General features: G+C 47.6%; 1 protein-coding gene and 1 long non-coding RNA gene across 5 annotated transcripts in view; one reads left to right on the forward strand and one right to left on the reverse strand.

Annotated features, from left to right (window-relative positions):
• The window catches only part of GPR61 (G protein-coupled receptor 61), a 33,265-nt gene that overhangs the window by 1,783 nt on the left and 8,509 nt on the right, over positions 1-22,973 (reverse strand). For 2 of the 4 annotated variants that reach the window (XM_081305016.1, XM_081305015.1), the window contains exons 1-2: positions 5,652-5,890; positions 625-2,831 (exon numbers count right to left, since the gene is read on the reverse strand). In XM_081305016.1, the coding sequence (XP_081161142.1) occupies positions 882-2,237 (1,356 nt within the window). In that variant the 5' untranslated portion in view covers positions 2,238-2,831; positions 5,652-5,890 and the 3' untranslated portion in view covers positions 625-881. Of the gene's footprint in view, positions 1-624; positions 2,832-5,651; positions 5,891-12,908; positions 13,082-14,830; positions 14,872-22,973 lie in introns of those variants that run through there. The other 2 variants (XM_081305017.1, XM_081305018.1) reach the window with 2 other exon arrangements.
• Positions 7,632-22,865, forward strand: LOC308655166. Its single transcript, XR_014023398.1, has 3 exons — positions 7,632-7,703; positions 19,428-19,540; positions 22,641-22,865. It is a non-coding gene; the product is annotated as an uncharacterized lncRNA (long non-coding RNA).

A 22,973-nucleotide genomic window follows, 5' to 3' on the forward strand; every position in this document is an offset into this window, starting at 1 on the left:
ATTATTGATCAGGGTAATTTACTTGATCTGTCTGTATCCAGCCACTTTACTAATTCAAATGCTAACCCCCACCCTCAACTTTAATCATTCTAGTTATTCATCTGAAAAGATAGGGAGAAAAAGCCTGTCTTATTATCTCTGCTGAGATCAGTTCCCATGCTTGATCTTCTACATGCAAGAGAAAGGCAGAAAAATCAGAAGGCTTTTCCTGAAGAATGGGAGAAAGAGAGCTACAGTCACCTTTCCTGTCTTCTATTCCATGTACCCTAACTGCTGTTTCCCCTTGTTCCTGGCTAAACTCTGTGGGGAAAGTACCCTGTTTTTCCTCTTGTGTTAAGGAAACTTCAAGTATAAAACTAAAAAATCATCTATTAACTCATGACCCTTGATTGAAGTTTCAGTCTTTTTAAACCTAATAGGGAATGAGACACAGGTTATTTTCTTACCTTTGCTTGGGTGAAATTACTGCCTTGGACAATTACATTGAAAGGCAAAATATCCTCAGTGGTCCCCAGAATAACTCCCAACCTTCCCTGCTACCCTAATCCTCCAGCTCCTACACCTATAGAGTTTCCCTGTTTCCTGAGGCATGGAAAGCTCACTGGTTGAGAAGCTTCACCTCACCTTTGTGACCCTTTTCTCTCGTCATTGTCTCACCATACCCAGGTTCCCTCCCCCAGTAGTCAAAGATCATAGCCAAGTCCATGACTTTTGCCACATATCCCTCTTGTTGGCTCTGGTTTCGACCCAGGAAACACTAAGCAAAAACTGTGCGGAGACCCCAGTCACAGCCCAGCTGGGAAAAAGGTGGTCCCACAAGGCAGTCTTTGCAATCACAACTGGCCTCCAGCCCCATCTCCCTCCAAGTGTCCAGCGTCCCATCATGACTCCAGCCGGGGTGAGGGGGCAGGGTGGAGGTAGTTGTCCGACATGATGATGTCACTAGTGAGTTGCTGCTCCAGAAACTCAGAGGTCTCCTCAGCTATCTGGCCTGGGATTCGGAAGTCAACAGCAGGTGGATCCTGCTTAGGGCTGGGTGGGGGCCGGGAAACCCAGTTCTCAGAGGGACAGCCTGTCCCCTGAAGGAACTGCAGGAAGTTCTCCTCAATGGAGCCCTCCCGGCTAGGCAGCCTCAGCTCCTCCTCTGGAGCTGGCTTGAAGAAGCAGACAAACTGCTTGCTGAGCTCCCCCCGGATCTGCCGGTTGAGACACCCATAGAAGAAAGGGTTGGAAGTGAAGCAAAAGTAGCCAATCCAGGTCACCACACTCTCCACCTGCCCGGTTGAAATAGGCTGAGCACTCAGGGCAACGTAGAGGTGGAAAGAGAAGTAGGGCAACCAACAGAGCAGGAACTGACCCCCCACAGCCAGGAGGACCACTGCTGCTTTCCCTCCCCCAAACGTCCGGTGTGGAGTGGTCTGGGGTGCCCCCGAGCTGGTGACCATAGTGGAGCGGCTGCTGAGAGACTCAGAGCGTTGCCGGGGTGTCTCCATCCACGTGGGCAGTGGCCCATGCTGCATCGCAGCCACACGAGCCACTCGGAACATGCTGCAGTAGACCACAAGGATGAGGAGCAGGGGCAACAAGAAGTAAAGGACAGCAAAGACCACCACAAAAAGCTGGCAGTAGGCACTGTGGCTCCATTGGAGTGAACAGCCTGGGGGTACATTGGGACCTCCTTCTTCCCAGGAGACCCTTCCCAACACTGGCACAGAAGCCATGGCCAGGGCCTTCACCCATACACCCACCAACACTGAGGCCACAAGCCCCAGTGTCATGCGCACCTCATAGCGCATGGGGTGGACCACATAATAGTAGCGCTCCACATTGATGGCGGACACAGAGAGGATGGCCAGGCTGACAAAGCATACACTCAGGAACAAATAGAGGCGGCAGGCCACCTCCCCGAAGAGGGCATGGTCAAAGAGGGCGGAGCTGGAGAGCATGGCCAGGGGCATGAGGGTCAGGGCAGCCAGCAGGTCCACCAGGCAGAGGTGGAAGACAAATACAAATTTTCGGAGGGCAGGTGTCTTGGCGATAACGGCCATCACGGCAGCATTGCCAGCCACAGCAGTCAAGTCCAGCAGGAGCATGAAGAAGAGGGCCACAGATTCTGAAGCTACATCCCTCAGTCCCACCTCTGGGACCCCACTGGCAGTAGAGGGACCTGGAGTTTGAGGGATCCTCCCCAAAGTGGAAGAGTTCCCCGATGACTGAGGGATGGGCGAGGACTCCATGGGGCCGAAAGAGGACACCCAGGGCACCTCCTGTCACAGGCCCATCCCCCATTCTAGTTCACAACCCTGGGATGGTGAGCCCAGACTCAGGCTTTCCAATATTGTAAGTGGAGCTCCTGCTGGAGCCTCTTATCACCAGCCTTCAAAGTTGGATTGCTCTGTGGCCAGAGCACCAGGCCAGGCAGCTGCAGTCTTAGGAATTCCTATCCCTGTTCTGGCAGGAGGTGGCTCCCAGGTTGGCCTTGACAACTGGGAAGATGCAGGAGACATGAGAGAGATGAAGCCTTGACCACTCAATAGCACTCCCCCTCCTGAGTGGCCTCTGGCTCTTCCTTTTCCACTTTCCTTCCTCCATTCTCCATACCCTTCTCCCCTTTCAAGAGCTGTTATCCAGAGATTCTGAATCCTCTGTCTGCCTTTCCCAGGTCCTGCTGAGTTCTGGAACAGTGCGCAGTTTTAGGGCTGCTTATATGAATTTCCCGATTTCTGATCTCCAAATAGGGAGTAGAAGGAACATAAGGTTAGGCTTCCGGTTCCAGGTCTGGGCATTACTAACTCTGCAACTCTTCTGGACTCGTTTCCTCATAAAGGTATCTGTAAAATGAAGGGAATAGTACCTACTTTACAACTGTGTTTACAGGCCCAGCGAGATTCATTAACCACAGTTCTAATCACAGGCTTCCCACATGTCCAACCCTGTTCTAAGCACTCGATGAATATTAACTCACTTTAGTCCTCATACAACCTTATAAAACGAATAGTATTCTTATCTCCATTTTTTCAGGAATAAACCTGAGGCTAGAGATGTTAAGGCATTTACCCAAGGTCACACAGCTAGTAAATGTCCAGGTCTAGGTACCTACCTGGTCAGACTGGTGCCCTGATGTGCATGAAGGTGCCCTTTACACCAACTGAAATACAGTAGGATTCTAGTGATTGTTGAATATGAACTATCTCTAAAAAATGTCTCTCACTGCTATAGGGCTGTCACCTGAAAAAGAGAACTGTGCTTTTGTCTCTTCTGACATCACCACTCCCAAGACAAAGAGCTATCACTTTGGGAATGTTGAAAAGAAACAGTGAAAACAGAATGTCCCAGCTGGAAGGAAACTGGTTCACTTGAAAGCTGCCCTTCTCTACCTACTCTAGCTTCTCAAGGCCACTGTGCCACTGTGGGTGGGAGAAGAACTGCTTCTCACTTTCCCAGCTTCCCATATCTTGTCATTGGACTGACCCTCTGAGGATCCCTGGCCCAAGGGTTTCTTGGTTCTGGACTGTCACCAGGGTCACAGAACAAGGACTAGGAATAGGTGCTGGAGTAGGCATGAGGTGAAGATGCCCAGATAGCAGCATGATCATGAAGTGGTGAGCATAAAGCAGACATGGAGACTGGAAGAAACCAGCATCTCTCATTTCTCCTTATCAAATGTCAATATCACATCTGTTGTATGTGTGTCATTATCCATGTTGAGTTTTCATATAATTGAAATGGGTTGCCCAATGTAATTAAAATTTTTTTCATTTACACATATCATTCTTGCAGTGCAGATTCTCTCAATATAGTATGATGACTTATGCAACCTAGAGGCAAACTGCAGCAGCCCAATCAGATGGTCTTTTTGTAGACCAGTTAAAAATTTCCTGGGCCACAGTTTCCTCATATGTGAAATGGGAGGCTGGGACTAGATGACCTCCAAAATCCTACACATGATAACATTTGATTACTCTGTGAGTTCCCTGATACAGAGGGCCTGGTGGTTGCTAAGTTTTAAACTTAACATCTCCAGGACTTATATAAAGAAGACAATGTGGCCTCCAGGGCCCACTCTTCTCCAGTTATCATCTTAAAATAACCATGGGTTTTGGTGTTACCATGACTCTCACACTAATCCAATTTCTAACATGCTGTGCAATAGGTGCTCAATGCAATTTTGTGAACTGAATCAGACTCAAATTGACTCAAAGTGAATCCCTACCTCCTAGTACAAACTCCAAGAATATTCTGTCAGTCATCTGTGTGCCAGCCAGGGGACTCTTTTTTGGAAAGGATAACCCAGGCTCTTGGATTCAAGACTGCCCTAACTTTGGACATCTGCCTAGAGACATGCCTCTCTCCAGAGATAGCAGAAAGCTCATTTCACAGTTGAGAAGGCCACATAGACTCAGGGTCTGCAGAGAACATGAAGAGAGGGCAGAAAAGTGGAGATGTCAGCTTCTCTTAAGATGGTCTACCAGGAAAAACACCAGAAATACTAGAGGAAGCATCCTTGCCTCTTATGCCACAATTTACCCATCTCTTCTACCTATGAGGGGCCCAGAAGACATGACTCCGAGTCCATGGTAACTAATAGAAGAAAGATCCACCATGGGTGGATTGCATGCAAGAGTCTAATCTAGCAAGGCTCAGCCAGGGTCCCAGAATGAGAGAGGCAGACATGGTTTCCATGTGGACGTGGAGGGGTGCATAGAGCCATGATGGAGCCCTAGGTAACAAGCATTGGACATTTCTCAGAGTCCCTTCAGTCTAACCAGTATTTCCACAATGACTCCCAAACTCCAGGAATCCTATTTAACTCCTAAGAGACAGACCAATATACCTGGCAACTGGGTACTCCCTCTGACCATCTGCCTTATAGAGGGCCGGGCCTTGGTGTAATCTTTTATAGGGGTAGTCCAGGGAGCCTTGCTCCACTCCCAGTTCATGTCATCATGCCTTCTACCCCAACAGATGCTTTCATCCTCCCACTGCTTCCTTCCAACACCACCCACCTCACCTCCAGGACCTCTTAGTTCCTGGAAGATTTGGCCACCATAGGGACTGAGGTCTGGCCTGTAGCAGGGGCATAGTCAAGTAACAAATACCCTTGTTTCAGGACGCAGGATGCACACAAGTGCCCAGCCCAAGGCCACAGAAGTGCTGTTGAGATTCATATGTACCTGTTTCTCAGATACAGAGCTTCCTTCCCAAGGATCAGAGCCCAGTCTTCCTTCAGGCAAGCTCATACCCCTCCTGAGCCAAGGGGAGATTTCTAGGAAGCTTCAACACCTCTCCCAAGCAGAGTTGCCCACACCCAGGGCACAGTTGCCCATCAGCCTAGATGCCAAAGAACCAATTCCTAAGATGTGGGGAGCCCATCTCTATGACATGGAACAAGACAGATGGAGAATGCTGTCTGTTGCAGAATGTGGATACTCCCACCAGCTGGAGATCATCAAACCCCCATCTCTAGGCTCCAGAGATGCCGACACCCTATTACCGCCTTTGGGATACCTGGGAGCCCATCCCCTAACAAAACTGCCCACCATAGGGTAAGATGAGCTAGTCCTTTGAATGCTACCCTTCTGTAGGGTGCTGCAGCACTCACCACCAGGCCCTGAGTCTGGCCCATTCCTGGCCTAGTCGGCAACTCCTACCTTTGCTGAGCAGCTCCCGGCTCCCATGTGATAGCTCCTCTCAGCTGATGCTTCTCCAAGGCTGCTGAAGCCTGAACCACTGCAGTGAGCGTGAGAGGCAGCCGGCAGAGCAGGATGCTCGAAATGCTTCTGGGTCCTAATGGCCTCCTGCTTCCCACCCAGCCCCTTGGAGCCACTTCTGAAGCAAACAGCTGGGCATCAGTGCCCCGGGTGAAGTGCTCTGGAGTGAGCCCAGTGCTTCTCACTTCTCTCAGGTTGCTGGACTGCTTCTTAAAAGTTTCATGGGACCAGGTGATGACAGGCAGGAGAGACCTTTCTGAAGTAAAGAGAGCATTTGGAGTCAAGAAATTCAGATTCAAGGCCTGGCTAAGGCACTCACTGGCTCACCTTAGGCAAATCATTTCCAGTTTTGGACTTTGTTTGTTATCTGTTCAAAGGGATTATAGGATAGATGATCCCTGAGGTTCCTGACAGCCTTGTCATCTCATGGTTCTGTATGACATCGGGACCAATGTGCTTTTTAGCAGGTAGGTCAGTGCATGCATAGGACTCCAAGGTTAGGACGGGGAAGGGGAGGCTCCAGGGAATGGCCCAAGGTTTAATTCCTTTGGAACATGCCAAGTGTATACAGTAGACAGATTGAAGGGTAGCAGTCAGGTTTAAAGGGGAGCTGAAGGCTTTGTGTTAACCCTACATTTGCCCCCTCACACATACCTGAAAAAAGCACATTATTATGTTCCTAGATTTTATGCTTATTTGGAGTGGAGCTGTAAGATTGGTGGAGATAGGGGATCTAACATTTCTCTGAGAATGCACCTTAACCACACTGCTCTCTAGAGGCAGAGTGAGGGCCAGGTATTCAGAAAGGATCAGATTGGTCTAGATTTATAGGCTTGGAGGAACATCATCCATGGAGAGTCACTATCCATGTGATGGACTTTAGAGATGATCTAGGGGCATGACCTCCCACTAACTATGAAGAAAACTACAGCTTCTCAGGTACATGACTGATAGCAAGGGTCGGATTCTTACACAGCAAGAGCTGTCAGGCATTCTACAAACCAAAGCATCCACATTCCTGAGATAAAGAGACTGCTCAAAATCACACAGTTCCACCTGGCAGAGCCATAAGCCTATGCAGAAAATTCAGACATGCTACTGACTCCAGAGCCTCGTAACCTTATGCTTGCCAACCAGGAACCCCTTCTGTCTCTAAAAAGGAAGAACATGAATTCTAGAACTATTTACTAAACCCAACTCAAGTCATAAGAATAGCGAACTACCCAGCAAATTCAGAAGGGAAGGGTGGCTGCCCAGGCCCCTGATCAACAACGAAGAGGCCACTGGCCAGCTCAGAGCTCACAGAACCATTTTCTGCTATCCTTAGTTACCATTTATTGAGCTATTATGAAAGTCCTTTAAAGTACAGCATTTTCAACCCCCACACTCATATATTGTTTTATAGGTACCAGAGGTGAGGTGACTTTCCACAAATATGGCCAGAGTCAATATTCAAACTCAGGTCTGTTTGAAATCAAAGTGTTTGTTCCCTCCCCATAACCTCCATGGAGTTCTGACATGACACATCAGGTAGAACCTCAGGCTGGCGTGGCCCTCTTCCAAGAGGTTCAGGGAGAATCTGAGCAAACAAGGCTCTTTGGAATGGGGTTATAGAAAAAGCACTGGACTGTGGCCAGAAAACTTTGTTTTAGTTTGGCTCTGCTCTACTGGTTGGTTGGAAAACCTACGAGTTGGCAGCTGTGCATTAGTTTTCCTACCTATAAGATGGGCAAAATTTGTCACTCCCCAGCTTATCTAGTAGGGTGATAGGGTTCCCCACCCTATCACGGCTGCTGCTCAGGGTTGGTGGAGCTAGTATGGTAGCCATGGCTGGCCAAACAGATGGTGTAGTGGCCAACAGCCAAGGTCATGAAGCCTCTCCCAGAGAGCTATTGAGGAAGGTGGTACCAAGGAGGTGGTGGGTCCTAGAGCTCCTCCTGGATGTCAGAAACCATCTTGGTTCAGAGGAGAGAGAGAGTGAGACAAAGAGAGGTGGGTAGGCATGGAGAGAACTGCCTGGCCAAGCCTCAGTGGCCACTGATACTACTACTAATAACAATGATGATGATGATAGTGCTAGTTGTTGTTGTTGTCTTTCTTGCTTGCTTTTTTTATACTGGAGATTGAACCCAGGAGTGTTTTCCTACTGAGCTACATCCTCAGCCCTTTTATTTTTTTATTTTGAGACAAGGTCTTGCTAAATTGCAAAGGCTAGCCTTAAACTTGTGATCCTCCTGCTTCAGCCTCCTGAGTCCCTGGGGTTACAGGCATGCAGGTTAATGCTACTTCCTGAGGGCCCAGTCTGGGGAGGTACTTCTTATGCTATACGTCACTAGATTATCTCAATCAGGGTTGGAGTAGCTATTGACATCACATCACCCAACCACCACAACCAGGCGAATCCCTCCTTTTAGAGCTTAGCACAATGAAGGGAATGAGAAAACCACGGTAGAAAAACTGGGTGAGGTCCCTCAAACCACGTCAGAGATCCGTGGTCCACCACATACGCCCAGGTTCCCTGGTATAGGATGAAGACCAGGACCCCTTCTCCCAGTGTCATGGGAAGCCCTTGGTGCTGAGGACTGGTCTTTCCATCCTAGACTTGCTTCTTGAAACAACTCTATCCCACCCTTGCCCACAAGACTCTCTTGACAGTGTTCTGTTCACTCCACCCACCCTTTCCTGCCAACATGAGATACTGCAACTGACCAAGTTTACCTTTCATCCATGTAACCATTTATTAAATATTGAATGTTTTCTATGAGCCAATAGCTCCTTCCCTGTAGCCCCTCTGCTTAGAGGTAACCACTGTCTTCCCTCTGTGTTCTCTCTGCCTTCTGTCAAAACCTGCTCTGAGGAAAGAGGTTGATAAATCCATTGGTAATGATAGCAGCTTAATGTGTTCTCTCTCCCAGGAATATTAACAATTTATCAAGAAACAAAGGGAAGAAGCAAGATGTTGGGATTCCAGTAGCAACCAGGGAAGCCCCTGAGATCCCAAAATACAAAGCACTCCCCAGTCTGGCCTCATCCCCAGGAGGCAAGCATTGTGTCCCCTCAGCACCCACTTCCATCCATGTGGACGGCCAACTCTCCCACCCAGGAAGTAGGCTCACAGCTGGGGCCTCTCCACTACAGCTCAGCACCACGGGGCCTGCTCCTCAGGCACCCACCTTCCCCTGTCCTCATCTGGGGGCCAGGCTGAGGCACTGGGGGGGTGCAGGAAGACTGAGGTGAGAGCCTTTCCGTTCTCTTTATTCCCCCACAGTCTGGCCCACACCCCCTGCCAGGAGCCGAGATCCAACAGTATATTCAGCCGGCAGCTGCCACTGGTCATGTGAGCCCATTGCTAGGTTACAGGGACCCAAAAATAAATCCTTCCCAACCAGATTAGAAACTGGGGGCCTCGGATGAACCAGGCTCAAAAGAGTGGCAGGAACATCCACAGTGCATATGTGCAGACCAGGTCATGCTGCCCACCTCCTAACCATTAGCCAGGCCTCAACCATGGACCCCTAAAGGAAAGTTCCAAACAGTTCTTGGGCCCTTAGCAACACAATAAATAGGCCTACAGGTTGAGTGGCCACCCTCATTGGCTATCAGGGGCAGCTTGAGCAAGACCACTGAACCTTCTCATCATTAACCTGTTCCTCCATATGCTCTACCCCATGCCCCCACAAAGCAGCATTCGCCATTTGCCCTGGGGCGCAGGGGCAACAAGTACCAATTGTTCTTTTCCAGATTCGGGAACGGAGATCTAGCAGTAGGCACAGTCCTGAGCATTTCACATGAGTAGTTTCAATAAAATAAGTCCATTGACTGGTACAGAAACTGAAGCTCAGAGAAGTTAAGTGACTTTCTCAGAATCACACAGTTGAGTAAATGTAAATCTAGGGTTTGAATCTACATTTATTCAGACTGGGGTTAGGACAAGGGAAAGGACAGGAAGCCCAGCAGAGGAAAGCAGGGGTGAAGGTGGGGGGTTGCTGAAAACCATTCCCTGGGGCTGATAACTTGGCACTTCTACTTGCTCTGAATTAGAGGTGTTGTCTCCACCAGCCACTCACCTCCACAGCCTCCAAGCCAGGGCACAGCTTACCCAGGCCACCTACTTGCTTCCCCATTGCATCAGTTTCTAGCCACTTCTTGAGAAAACACAGTCCAGGACCTGGTTTGGGTCATTCCTGCATTTGAGGCCTGGGAAGGGGCACATCCAAACCCCCAGTGTAAGAACAACACTGAAAGGGTTCTAGGAGGTCAGGCATCCAACCCCTCATCTTACAGATGAATAGGTCCAGAAGAGGAAATAACTTGTCCTGAATGCACAGCTCAAGAGTAAAGGATGTGGCCAGGCACAGTGGTGCACACATACCTGTAATCCCAGTGGCTCAGGAGGCTAAGGCATAAGGATTGAGTTCAAAGTCAGCCTCAGCAAAAGAAAGGTGCTAAGCAATTCAGTGAGACCCTGTTTCTAAACAAAACAACAATAACAATAACAAAATAGGGCTGGGGATGTGGCTCAGTGGTCGAGTGCCCCTGAGTTCAATACCCAGTACCCTCCCCGACAAAAAGAGTAAAGGATGTGTGACCAGAACCCAAGCTTCCAGGTTCCTACCCCCTCTTTGGGGGCTGGGGATATAGCTCAGTTGGTAGAGTGCTGTCTCACAAGCACAAGGCCCTAGGTTCAATCCCCAGCACACACAAAACAAAACAAAAACAAAAAAAACCCACCTCCTCTTTTTGCCTGTAAGTTTTCACAGACCTGTCTCAGGGTAACCTGGGGTCCCTTCCAATACTTAGTTTCCTTCCTCAAGCCACCCCATCTCCAAGGCCCTGTAGTTTCCCATGCTCTTCAGCAATATGCTTCTCCTCCCTGGTGTGATTCTGAAGGGGTTCAGGCTCCCTATCACCTCTCTGTGCAAAGTCCCTGCCTCCCTGTTCTGCTCACACTCATATAGTTTACTGAAACCTCGGGGCACCCACCCACTTCTTCTGCTCCCAGCAGTCCTAACTACAGGCTATATTTTGCTCAAGTCCAGAAATATTTATCAATTTTCTGCTACATGCAAAGCTCTGTAGAGGGAGTGAGGGAAAGGGAGACAGAGATTAAATGAATACAAACCTTTCCCTCTTGGTGCTTACAATGTACGATGGGTCAAAGTAGGTTATAAGTTTCAAGGGATAATCATATTGCTGGGGAGATTCAAAGGAAAAAATGAAACTGATCCTTCAGGAAGTCTAGGAAGTCTTCATGAGGGGGGTCTTAAAAGAAGGGTAAGATTTTATTTTGTTAATATTAATATGTATTTTTAATGGCACATAGTAACCGTACATATTTATGGGGTAATGTATGGTATTTCGATACATGTATGGTGTGTAATGATCAGTTTGGGGTAATTGGCCTATCATCTCAGATTTTTATAATTTCTTTATGTTGGGAACATTCAAAATCCCCTCTATTAACTATTTTGAACCATTCAACTAATTGTTGTCAACCACAGTCATCCTCCTTGCTATATATAGAACATTAGAAATTCCTCGTTGGTATGGGATATTAAGTGGGAGCAGTAGGTGGAGGCTAAGAAGGGGAGTATCCCAGATCATGGAGAATGCTAAGTTTAAGAAATATCAGGCACTATGAGTTATCCAGTTTGACTGAAAAATAATCTGTGCATAGGATAGAAGTTTTCTCACAGAAAGGTGAGAAAACTTTTTTTTGTGGGACTGTTGGAAGACCTTGCAAGCCAGCCTGGGAAGTCAGCATGGCAAAATGTTTAGAGCAGAGAGTCACAGTGCCACAGATGTGTCATCTCCTGTGTTTTTGTGAGTTAGTTGTTCTGTGTTTACTGAAGCCACAAGTTCCAGAGCAAGGAACTGAACTATAGACTGGGAATTTTCCTTGTTGTTCAAGCCCAGAGGAAGAGCACAAAAGTTTATAAGTCATGAAGGAGCTAAGGCATGTGAAAGTATGGCAGAGTGAACTCAGAGGGAAGGGCAGGTCAGAGATGAGGAGATACAGATGAGGAGATACAGAGATCAAATTATACTCCTTTTTCCAGGTGGGGCTCTCTGACTTGCATGCCCATTTTGGGGGGAGGAGGTGGAGACGGGTGGAGTAGCAACTTGAGTACCTGGAAATTCTCCCTGTGGGTTGGTGGTATCCTAGAAACTACCCAGCCCGATCTGCAGGAACCTGGCACCCTGGACCACTCAGCTGGTTATTCCAGCCTGAGATGGCAGTTCAAGCTCAACTTCCTTAGCTCGTACTGATAACAAAGAGCTGCACTCCACAAAGTTCAGACTCTCAGTCTGGTGGCGTCTCTGGACAGCTGTCCCTAAGCATCTCATCCTCAGGAAGGCCAGTCTATGCTGAGCCCTAGGGCATCCTGACTTTTCCTTCCTTGGACACTGCTGGGCTCCGTGATATTGACCTTGCAGTCCCTTTCCCAGCTGTTCCTCTTCCCTCCAAAGTACTCTCCCTGGATCTCTGGCCCAGATAAAGACAGGAAGACCCCCTATTCAACTTTAATGCCCATTGGTTCAAGGGAGGGCTATACCCCCAGACTCAGAACTCTCACAGGCTCCTTTGGGATGGACAGATGGCTTCATGAGTGAACCCTCACAAAGGGGTGACTTCACCCACCCTCCTGCAACCCTCTTAGAATGGCGTGTGTGAGTTGTCTCTCTAGGGGCCTAGCCCTCAAGGGTCTAAATCAATTCATACTCCAGCAGGGAATCCCTGGATGGGGAGGACCCGGGAAGGAAAGAGGACCCACCTGCTCCATTTCAGGGTCTACAGACTGCAGGACCTCTAGGCTGCACTAACAGACAATAGCCACAAGAGGACAGTGTTGCTACAGAGCTGCGAAGAGTCAGCATCCTAGTAACAGGCATCTTCCTGCCAACCCCCACCTGCTTTCTCCTTCCTAGGGACTTGCATCTTGTGGGACCTGATCTTTTTACACTGTTGTGGTCTCAGCTGCAAGGTGGGCAGGCAGTAAAGTCATGGGTCCAAAAAGAAAATCCCTCCTATTCCTAGGATGTTATGAGGCAGATCTGGCCAACTGGGGTCCAAGAAGCAACCCAGAGCAGTCAGTGCAGAGTGCACTCATGTGAAGAGGGTAGTGCACTGGGGGCTCCTCTCTTAGCTTCACTGATCCCCAACTTCAAATGAGGGATTGAGCTAGGATTCCATACCTTCTCTGAGGTTCTTTTCTGCTCTGGATTTCAAGTCTGAGTCAGCAGCTCCTGTCCTTGCATGGCTTCTCTCTCCAGCGCCCTGACAGCTTCAGAGGCTCAGGGTCTAGGCAGGTGGGAGGGTGCAGGAAATGTCTGTGGGTACTTCTGATCTCTCCAAACCAGGCCATTCTCTGGGAATTATGGTCAGAAAAAATTGCAATGGTAGGACTGGGAAGGGACCTAGAAAGGGATGACTAGGTTTGGCTGGATACTAGAAAGACCCCTCTGACAAGTTCTATCTGATTGGTTTGCATTTGACTAGGCAGGAGACCTGGAGCCTGGGTGAAGAATGTCCCCTTGCCAGGCCAGATTACCCCAAAAGCCACGGGATCTTATTGGGTTGCACTGTAGTAGAATCAGGAAGAAAGCCTAGATTCCTTCCCTCCCAGGTCTCCTTAACTCCCAGACTCCCCAGTAGTCTCTTCTACTCCCCAAATTGCTCTGACTCCTGATCCCAGCCCCCTGACAAAATCTCGCCTCCAAGGAGTGGAGCCTGCAGCCTCAATTCCAGGGTAGGTGCCTGTCTGGCCTTTCCGTTTCTGGATTGCCCTGCTCATCTCCATCTCCTCAGATCTGCCTCTGTTCATGCCCTTACAGCTGCTTCTTGTTCCTCTCTGACCCGATCATTCCCTCCCAACTCCTGTAATTTCACAGACCTCTGGACATTGTCTACCCATCACCTCGGCTTCCCTGATATGGCATCTGATCTGGCACCTGGGGCCTGACCCTCCAAGAATAGGGTGTGTCCTGGTTCTTTTATCTCATCTCCTCTTTCTTCCTTGATGCCCCATTTTCTCCCTTTTTCTGCCTCCTATTTGGTTTCCCTCCTTTGATCTCTCTCCCTCCTTTGCTTTCTGTATCCTGTTCTCAGAACTCTCCAAGTCTTGGAGCCTCTTGGCCGTGGGCCCCTGCTCCCCCACCGCTCTGAGTCTGCCTCAATGTACACCTTCCGCTTGCCATCTCTCTCTCCACCCTCACTTCCTCCTCTGCAGTGAGTACACAGAGAAGCTGATCCATCCCTCCCTGGACTGAGGGTATAAATAGCAGAGGGAGGCTGGGCTAGCAGCCAAACTTGCCTCCAGTCTCTTCCTTGCAGTCTGGGGCTTGGGTATCCAGGACCTAAGGTGTGGAGGGTCCTGGGCAAGGCCTCAAGTGAAGGAAACTGGAGGGTCAGAATTGAAGGCCACTGTACAGTGACAGACAGAGAGAGGGATGTGCCAACAAGCTGCAGGGGATGCGGGGGGGGGGGGCTTCATATTCAGGTCAGGTTCTCCCCGCAGCATGGTTCTGGAGTACTGATTTCTGCTGCTGGAGAGGGAGCTCTGGGCCAGAAACGCTCCCAAGGGTCACTCCAGGGCCCTGCCCACTCCTCCAGGGCGCAGATGCGTGGGCCCAGGTGGCTGCCAGCAGACAGCAGCTGGGGACTGGAGTGGAAGTGGCGCCCTCAGGAAACAGGCTACATGCTCACTCCAGCCAGCTCCCCGGCCTAATTAGAGACCAGAACGGCATTGATTGTCCCTGGGCTCATTATGTCACAGCTGGGGAACAGCTGGCCAGTCTTTTCCAGGCCATTAGCTGCGCCATGAAGTGGAGAGAGGGAGGGGGCGAGCAAGCAGGATCAATACCCAGTCTGTCTGTGGGGGAAGTGCCTGGTGGCTGCCTCCTCTGGCACTCTGGGCTATGTTTCTCTCCAGGGCTGCGGCTGCAGCACTGGCCAAGCTCCTTGGAGTTCATACAAGGGTTGAGTTGAAACCTCAACCCTTCCTGTCCTGGAGCTTGGAGAGATGGCCTCTAGGCTGACACTGACCTGGCTCACAGGGAACCCTAGAGACTTCTCTCACAGGGGATCAAGAAGGGCAGAAAAGGCTCGGATTACCTACCATGGTCTCAGAGGGGACCTTAAAAGTCCAGCTCCTCTCCACCCCCACAGCAAGATGACACCTAAGGCAGCTGCTTCTCTTGGCCCAGGGCCACCACTCTGTGCCCCTGGGTTCAGCTGGGTTTGATTTCCTGTGGGGTGGGGAGATGGCAGGGGATCCTCTGACCCTCAGGGAATAGAGGTGCTGGAAGGAAGGAGGCGAAAGACAATGGTTCTCACTTTCTCCTTATTCCTTTCTCTGATCTGGGCCAGCAGATACTCAGCTGGGCAGAACCCAAGGAAGACATTCACCTGCCTCACCCCCTAAGTCCCACTGTCAGAGGGGACTCCATTAAGTAATAAACTAGATTTTTACTTAAGCGTCAAAGCTGGAAGGGACCTCCAAAATATCACAAGCTACATTCCTCATTTTAAGGAGGGAGATAGCCAGTTCTAATAAGCTTTAAATTCTGCCATTCCTGGCTGACTCTGCTAGCAAGTGCACATTTCAGTTTTCTCTGTTCCTCTCTCCTAATCTCTGAATTGAGTTTTAATATAGCCCTGAGGTCCCTGGGGCACAGGTCCGTCCTCAGGCCACAGATGGAGGCTTTGCTCTCCAAGAAAGCAGTAGGACTGCTGGGCTTCTTCCCAAGCTACCTCAGGACCACCAGGGTAAACAACAGTCACGGGGGCAATGATGGCTTCAGCTGCTGGGTTCCTGTGCCATGTCTCTACCCCACTGAACAGAGGCCACATTGGGCAGAGTGCCCTCTGCTACCCAAAATTCCTACAGTGTCCTCCATTCCAGAATCAGCAGTGAATAAAGCTCAGAAATAAGAGACCTGAATTCTAGACTTGAGTTCCATTGGGGCCCAGTTCCAGCCCTGAAAAGCCAGCAGACCAAGATAACTAGAAGTGCCCAGAGGGCAGAAGGGCCCTTAATGTTTATGTCTTATGTATGTGGAGGTGGTTTTTTGCTCAAGGATACGCAGCGGCAGACTGGAGATCAGGGTTCCCAGTTCCCAGGTGGTCAGTGTTGGTCCATTCACCACAGGTTCTTGTGTCTAAGATCTGCCACAATGAGCCAACCCCTTTCTCAGGGCTCTCAGAACAGAGAAGGGACCTGGGATGAGTCATAAGCACATTGGACACACCATTGCCTCCTGAGTTGCCCCTTCTCAGGTGAGACTCTGTTAGATTAGACCCCTGAGCAGCTGCTACCCACGCATGGAGCAGAGACCACTGGGCTCTGCTGTGTCTGACGTGGAGCCATCTCTCTGTCTAGGTCCAAGTGGTGCTCAGGACAGAAGGAGCTTAATGGGTACCTGGTATTTCTGGAACTTCATCTAGCCTGATGCACAGGGATGGAATGAAATAGAAATGCAGTATTGTTCCTTCTGCTGGCATTGGGAGGAAAGGGAGGCTCTCCATGGGATAGAAGATAACATGGCAGCTGGACTGGGAATCAGGGAGGGCACATAAGTGAGTCCCTGGGGCCTGCTTCCTGAGGCCATTGGCAGGGCAGCCTCATCCTCATTTTCTTCTCTTGGCTCCAGAACAGGGAGTGACAGCCTTAAGCAGCAGGGACTAAGAAGCAAACCCCCTGTTTCTAGCTGGAACGTGGGGAGGGGGTTGCCAGACAACCTAGATTAGAAACCCTAGCATAGGATGCTTTGGGACCAGATATCTGGGGGTGGGGTCATTGTGGCAAGAAGGGGGAGCCCTGAGAAGCCAAGAACATAAGAAACAGAACCAGCATGGCAGGAAAGGGACCCTGGAAAAGGAGAGAAAAAGATACCAAAATGTCTGTGGTGCAGAGGGGCATTGTTAAAGTCTTGAGGGTTTGTCCCTTGGGTGCCATTTATTATCCCTGTAGACTGTGGCAAGTTCCAGATCTGATCAGGACAAGTCTTGATCTGTGAAGAATGCTAAGGGCGATATTTGCCTCCCAGGTTGCTGTGGCTCTAAAGCTCACAGGAGGGAATGCGCGTGAAAGGCTCTGGAAAGTGTTCAAACCATAATGACGGTTTTCATTACCCCACACTGCTGTCTGTCAGCTCATCTGCAGCGTGTGGTGTTAGGACCCTGATTTCCAAGTTGCTAGAGAATGGTTTGCATCATAACATTGTGTACACAAGTATTTTTGTCAGAGTGACAGAAGCAAGGGGCTTTCCTTCTAGAAGGGACTACCCAGGCCATATGAGCAGATGTTTATGAATCTATAACAGCATGCGTCAGTCCCCACAGGATCTCTGCTCACAGAGGAGGCGCTGGAAACCTATGCTTCTAAGACATGTGCACACACATATGCACACACAGACATAGACACACGCACCATGGCAAGCCTTTCTAGGTGCTGGGCTTTCTCATTTCTCAGTCCATGATACAGTTTGTTTCTCTGAAAATAACAACATTAAGGTGGTAACCAGACAAAGAACTGAAAGAGTTACGGGGACTAAGGGACAGTTTTATATTCATTAGTTGTGGTTTTCTGGGAGAAAGAAGGTAGTACTATGATTTATATTTGCTGCTATGCTTTATGACTTACAAAGCTCTGTCGCATATATTATTTTTATTACCACTAATATTATTATCATTATTTAAACCACATGGCACTTTTGTGAGATCAGTACTATTACCTGAGGCCCAGAGAGTCAAAGTGACTTCTTCCAGATCATCCAACTGGTAGATGACAAAATCAGAAGCCAAACTAAGTCACTTATTCTGAACCCTGATCACTCTCTGACATTTTGCTCCTTCTCACCTTTTGGTAACTCCTAGTTCTTACCAAGCATCTCTCCTGCCAGAGTTGGAAGGTGCAAGCATTCTGTTCCACCAACTTGTTTGTAATTTTTAAAAAATAATTGAACATTTATAGAAAAGTTGCAAAGAACTCCTGAATACCTTTCATCCAGTTTCTCAATTTGTTTTATGTTAAAATTTGGCAACATAACTTGCCCAGTTATGTCTTCTCTCTCTCCTTCGCTCTCTCTCTCTCTACTTCCCTCCCTCCCTCCCTCTTGTTTATAAACATTTATGTAATTTCTTATCCACTGGAGAGTAAAGTGTAGACACAATGCCCTATTACCCCTTTGTACTTCAGTGTGTATTTACTAAAAACAAAGACAATTCTCCTACAGAACCCCAGCAGGATATCATAATCAGAAACTAACCTTAACACAGAACAACCATCAAATCTGGAGACCCCATTTGAATTTCACTGCTTATTCTAATAATATTGTGTGTAAGTTCAAGATTCAATCCAGGATCATGTGTTGTTTTGTCTTTTTAGTCTCCTTCAATCTGGAACACTTCCTCAGTCTTTCCTTGTCTTTCTTGTTCTTAATATTTTTGAAGAACACTTCACTTTGTTACTTGGTAGAATGTCCCTCAATTTCAGTTTGGCAGTTACCTGAATTCGGGTATGCATCTTGTTGTGAATACTACAGAAGTGTGCTGTGTTCTCATTTCATCTCAACATGGGGTACACAATGTTGGTTTGTCCTGTTACCTAGGATGTTAACTTTTATCACTCGGTTAAGATGATGTCAGCCAAGTTTTTCCATTGTAAAGTCAATTAAGAAGTATTATGTGCTCATCAATTAATGAGTATTTGTGGGGAGATGTTTGAGATTGTGTAAATATCATATTCCTCATCAAACCTTCGCTGCTAGTTTTAAAATACCTTGATGGTTCTTGCCTAAATCATTTATTACTATGATGGTTACCAAATGGCAAATTTTCTAATTTTATCCTTTGTAATATATTTATCAATTGACATTATATATATTTCGATGGACCTTTATTTTATTTATTTATATGTGGTGCTGAGAATTGAACCCAGGGCCTCACACATGCTAGGCAAGCACTCTACCATTGAGTCACAACCCCAGCCCCTATCAATTGACATTCTAATATAAGATAAAGGCTTCCTTCTCTCCACATATAGATAGATAGATACAGTAGGTATATACATATATTATATGCATACATAAGCATAAATTCATCTATTCCTATTTTATTCAATGGGTTTCAACCTAATACTAAAATTACTTTGATGCTTAAGTTGTCCAGATATGGGCTATAAACTTCAAGCTAGGTTCTCAGTCCTTTTTCATGTTTCCATTATTCTCTGAGCACTCCCTTACTTTCTAGCACAACAAGATGTTCCAGATTCACTTCATAATTTCTAGGCTGATCAGTCCTGATTTCTTTTCTTGTATGTGTGTGTGTGTGTGTAAAATGATATTTAGAAACCAATATCTGGTGCTTGGTGTGTCTGCTGCTACTGCTTCTCATGTCTTTCAGAGAGGACACGTAAGTGAGTTTCCTCATTTATGCACTGTATGTATGTGTGTGTATATATATATATACACACACACACATATATATATATACACACATACACATATACATAAACATATACATTTCTACATCTGTTTATCTATATTAAAAACATGAGCTCAAACTAATTCCCCAATTTGCATCTTGTACTACAGTATTTATTCCCTTTTCACATATATAACTCCTAGAACCAGGAGACATACAGTTTCCATTATCCCAATGTTTTACCTGTTAGTTCAGTCTTCCTGTTTATAATCAAACTTCTAACCACACAGGCCACCTTCACTGCCCCAGGCTCACCAAACATGCTGTTCATGGAGGCCAAATCTTGGTCCTGGCTGCACTGACCATTCTAGCTATGCTGGCTGAACCCTCCATCCAATCAAAGGTAAGGAGGAGACTAAGTGCACATTCTATAAGTTCTTAAAGGATTGGCTTTATTGACAAATTCGTCTTCATCACATATTGAAATCAGTTCCACCATCATTCAGACAATTGTCATATAACTCAAATAGGTTTGTTCCACAATAGAGAACTTTATTGTTTAAGAGTAATAGAGCCAATATTCATGAAGTTAATTCTAGGTTAAGCTGAGAAACACACTATAATAAGTGCATATTCACTACATTTTTAAAGCTTTCTCATAATCTATTTTCCTATTTTTTATCATGCCAATTTATATGAAAAAGTAGAGGCCCTTTGCCCTACTTATAAATTGGGCAACAAAATTTCAAACATTGCATGGCAAAGATTGATTGGTTGTTTACCAAACCATTTCCTCTCACCTCCTGTGTGCATAGCTTGACACTTCCCAGCCTCCCCGGCAGTTAGATGTGGGCATATGATGTTTTGTCCAGCAGTATGTGGTAGAAATGATAAATGCCACTTCCAGATCTGGCCCATAAAAGCTTCCACATAATCCTGCATGCTCCATGCCTCTTCTCCCATCTGCTGATTAAAATACAGAGGATCTGGTAGAAAATTCCAAAGCCTGCAGTAGTGAGCAGAGCCACAGGACAGATAGTTACTGGGTGTCTAAATCACCCTGTGGAAAGCCCTCAACTAAATACCTGCATTAAACTGTTCTGTGAGTGAAATATTGACTTCTACTGAATTAAGCCACTAAGATTTGGGAGTTATCGGTCACATAAGTTAACTACCTTAACCATTGCAAAAAGCAAATGAATTGCCCAAGGGCTGGGGTAGAGCACTTGCCTAGCACGGGAAAGGCACTGAGTTCCATCCTCAGTACCACATAAAAACAAAGAAATAAAAGTATTGTGTAAAATAATAATAATAATAATTGCCCAAGTTTACCCTTTAGAAGTGACAAAACATAATGTCAAAGGTGGCCTTTTGATTCCCACATGAGGGTTTGTTTCATCAGACCAGGTCGGGTAGCATGGACTTGGTATCTTGGGAGGCCTTAATCCTCTTTCAGAATCTTTCATTATTCCAAAAGTAGCTGTTTCCTCCTTTGCACAAGTATAACTTTAACCCTACCTTTTCTCCTTTCCCTTTCAAAAGGGGTCTATGACCCAGGTTTACTTTTTCACAGATTTGTTTCATCAGATGAAAATATCTGGTTTATCTAACAACTGACCCCCTGGCAGAGGGAGGCTTACCCCCCATTTTACCCATCTTACTTACCCACCTGTAGCAATGAGTTTCCCCAGAGAAAGGGGACAGCCCTTTGATTTCCTACAAGAGGACTCTGCAATTGGTGTGAAGTTGGTGGCAGGGCCCACATGCAGAGATGGGCCAATGCCTAGAAATCAAGTGATTTCTTCCTCTGTACTCAGTAGGCCACGGAAGTTACTGTTCCATATCCTGTCTCTTTGCAGGCTGGAAAATACTGGTTCAGCAAGTTAGCACAGTCTGGACTGCTAGAAACAGAAATCTTCCTAAAGAGGGTATTCCTTGCCCTTCTCCCTTCTGGCAAGACCAGGAGGAAGGTAGAGAACAATGCAATAATAAGGAAAAAGGAAAATCCATTCTAGAGATGCAGCCTCCTAGCCTGGCAGCTTTCCTATCCTGGGACTCCAAGAGGACACCACAGTCAAATTTCAGAGTTAGAATCACAAAATTATGTTTATAGGACTGAGAAAAGTGCCAAGGTCATCACGCCTCATTTCATAAAGAGGGAATAGGGGACATCCAAGGTCACAGAGGTAGTTGTGGCAGGACTAGAGTCTTTCCTACTTTGCTTGCTAGTCTGAGGGAAACCACTCAGTTCAAGGAGTTGGAGGAGCAGATGTAATTAGGATACTAAGTGCTGGAGTATGTGGTCCCTAAGGACCCATCACACCATGCCCTTGGCCAATCTAGCCTCCCTGAAAGCCTTTGCCTGTTTCTGTGAGAAGCCAGCTCTGCTCACCCACCAGGGACTGGCATAAACAGTCTGTCGGGGTGAGTCTCTCAATTCCAAGGTGAAGCAGGAGAGGGAATGTTGCCACTCAGAACTCCAGAGCATCTGGGAAGGGAAAGTGTCTCCAGACTGGGAAGGCATGGAAATTTCCCTGAACCCAGAAACATGCTTGGAATAGTATCAACTGCCGCATCACCGCTCCAGCCCAGCCTTGTTAGTGAGGCAAGCCGCAATCAGGGAGATAATTAGCTTGCTGTTATTTATTCCCTGCGCTAATCAGCAGCCCACTGCTTGCACAGTGGAGAGGGCTCCCGCCCCCATAGCTGTGGGGGTTCTCAGGGACCTTTAGTTATCAGCCAGGAAACAAGTAGCAGAAGACAAAGGGCTGGGGAGAGGGCCAGACTGAGGAGACCAGGACCTCAGGACCCAGGCTCTGTGAGGCTTCTGCACAGCACACAGATCCCAGGGGAGAGGCAGCCCTGGGATCACCGGGAGCGCAGGGCTGCACTACCCTCCTCTTGTTTTTGTTTTGGGGGCTGGCCTCTGGTCGATAAAGGGCGGCTGGTGCTCAGCTCCCTGTTCTGCCTCATTGCAGTCAAATTGCCTTTTCCAAGGCGACTTTCAAAAAAAGATGACATTTATCAAAGCCTGCTGAGTGGTGACCTTGGTGGGAGGGAGGAAGGACGGGTGTACTGTCTGTGAAAGCAGGCACAGAAAATGGGGAAAACCTGCAGGGAAGGAAATGCTTTAAAATCTCAAAGTTGTTGGAACAATCATGGGACATGATTGTGTTCTGGGGACAGCCACTCCATGCTCCACTGCACTCCCTCCTGTGCCCTTCCTCTTCCTCACCAGCAAATTCTCACCGGCAGTCCTGACTTTCCAGCCTCAACGACTGAAGATACTCTGTTCAAAGGCCAATCTCTAGGAAGGGCTCAGGCTGGGATTTTATAACTTTGTAAAATATAGAACCTTATGATCAGTGGTGGTTTCGGAATTTCCATATAGCACAGGCTAAGGGGATGCCATTTGGTTGAAAGACATAAGCTTGGAGGGAATGGCTGGAAGACTGTCCTAGAGCTGTGTTTGTATAACAAGTATATTGTTGTTGTCTTAATAGATATTGAACATCTGTTTGGAGTAGCATGGCTAAAGATCCTTTGCCCCACTGCTACGCAGGATACCAGACTTGGAAAAAGACTTGGGGTCATCTGCTCAACCTATGATCCCCTGTGGGACTCCTCCACAAGTTGGCTCCCTTTCCTTCTCTGGCCTCCTAGGCCTTTTACACACAGGCTCTCACTGTTACCATGCTTTGTGACCATCTGTGTCTCTGTTTCCTTTACTAAACCATGACACTTGCGAACAGAGAGTTTCTTATGTGTCTATCTTTGTATTCTACTTTTCTACTCCTATACACTCACTAGACTTCTTACCATGTGGGAATGGGGGT

Source organism: Spermophilus citellus (assembly GCF_964194105.1).
Source record: "Spermophilus citellus genome assembly, chromosome: 9".
NCBI classification, from domain to species: Eukaryota; Metazoa; Chordata; class Mammalia; order Rodentia; family Sciuridae; genus Spermophilus; species Spermophilus citellus.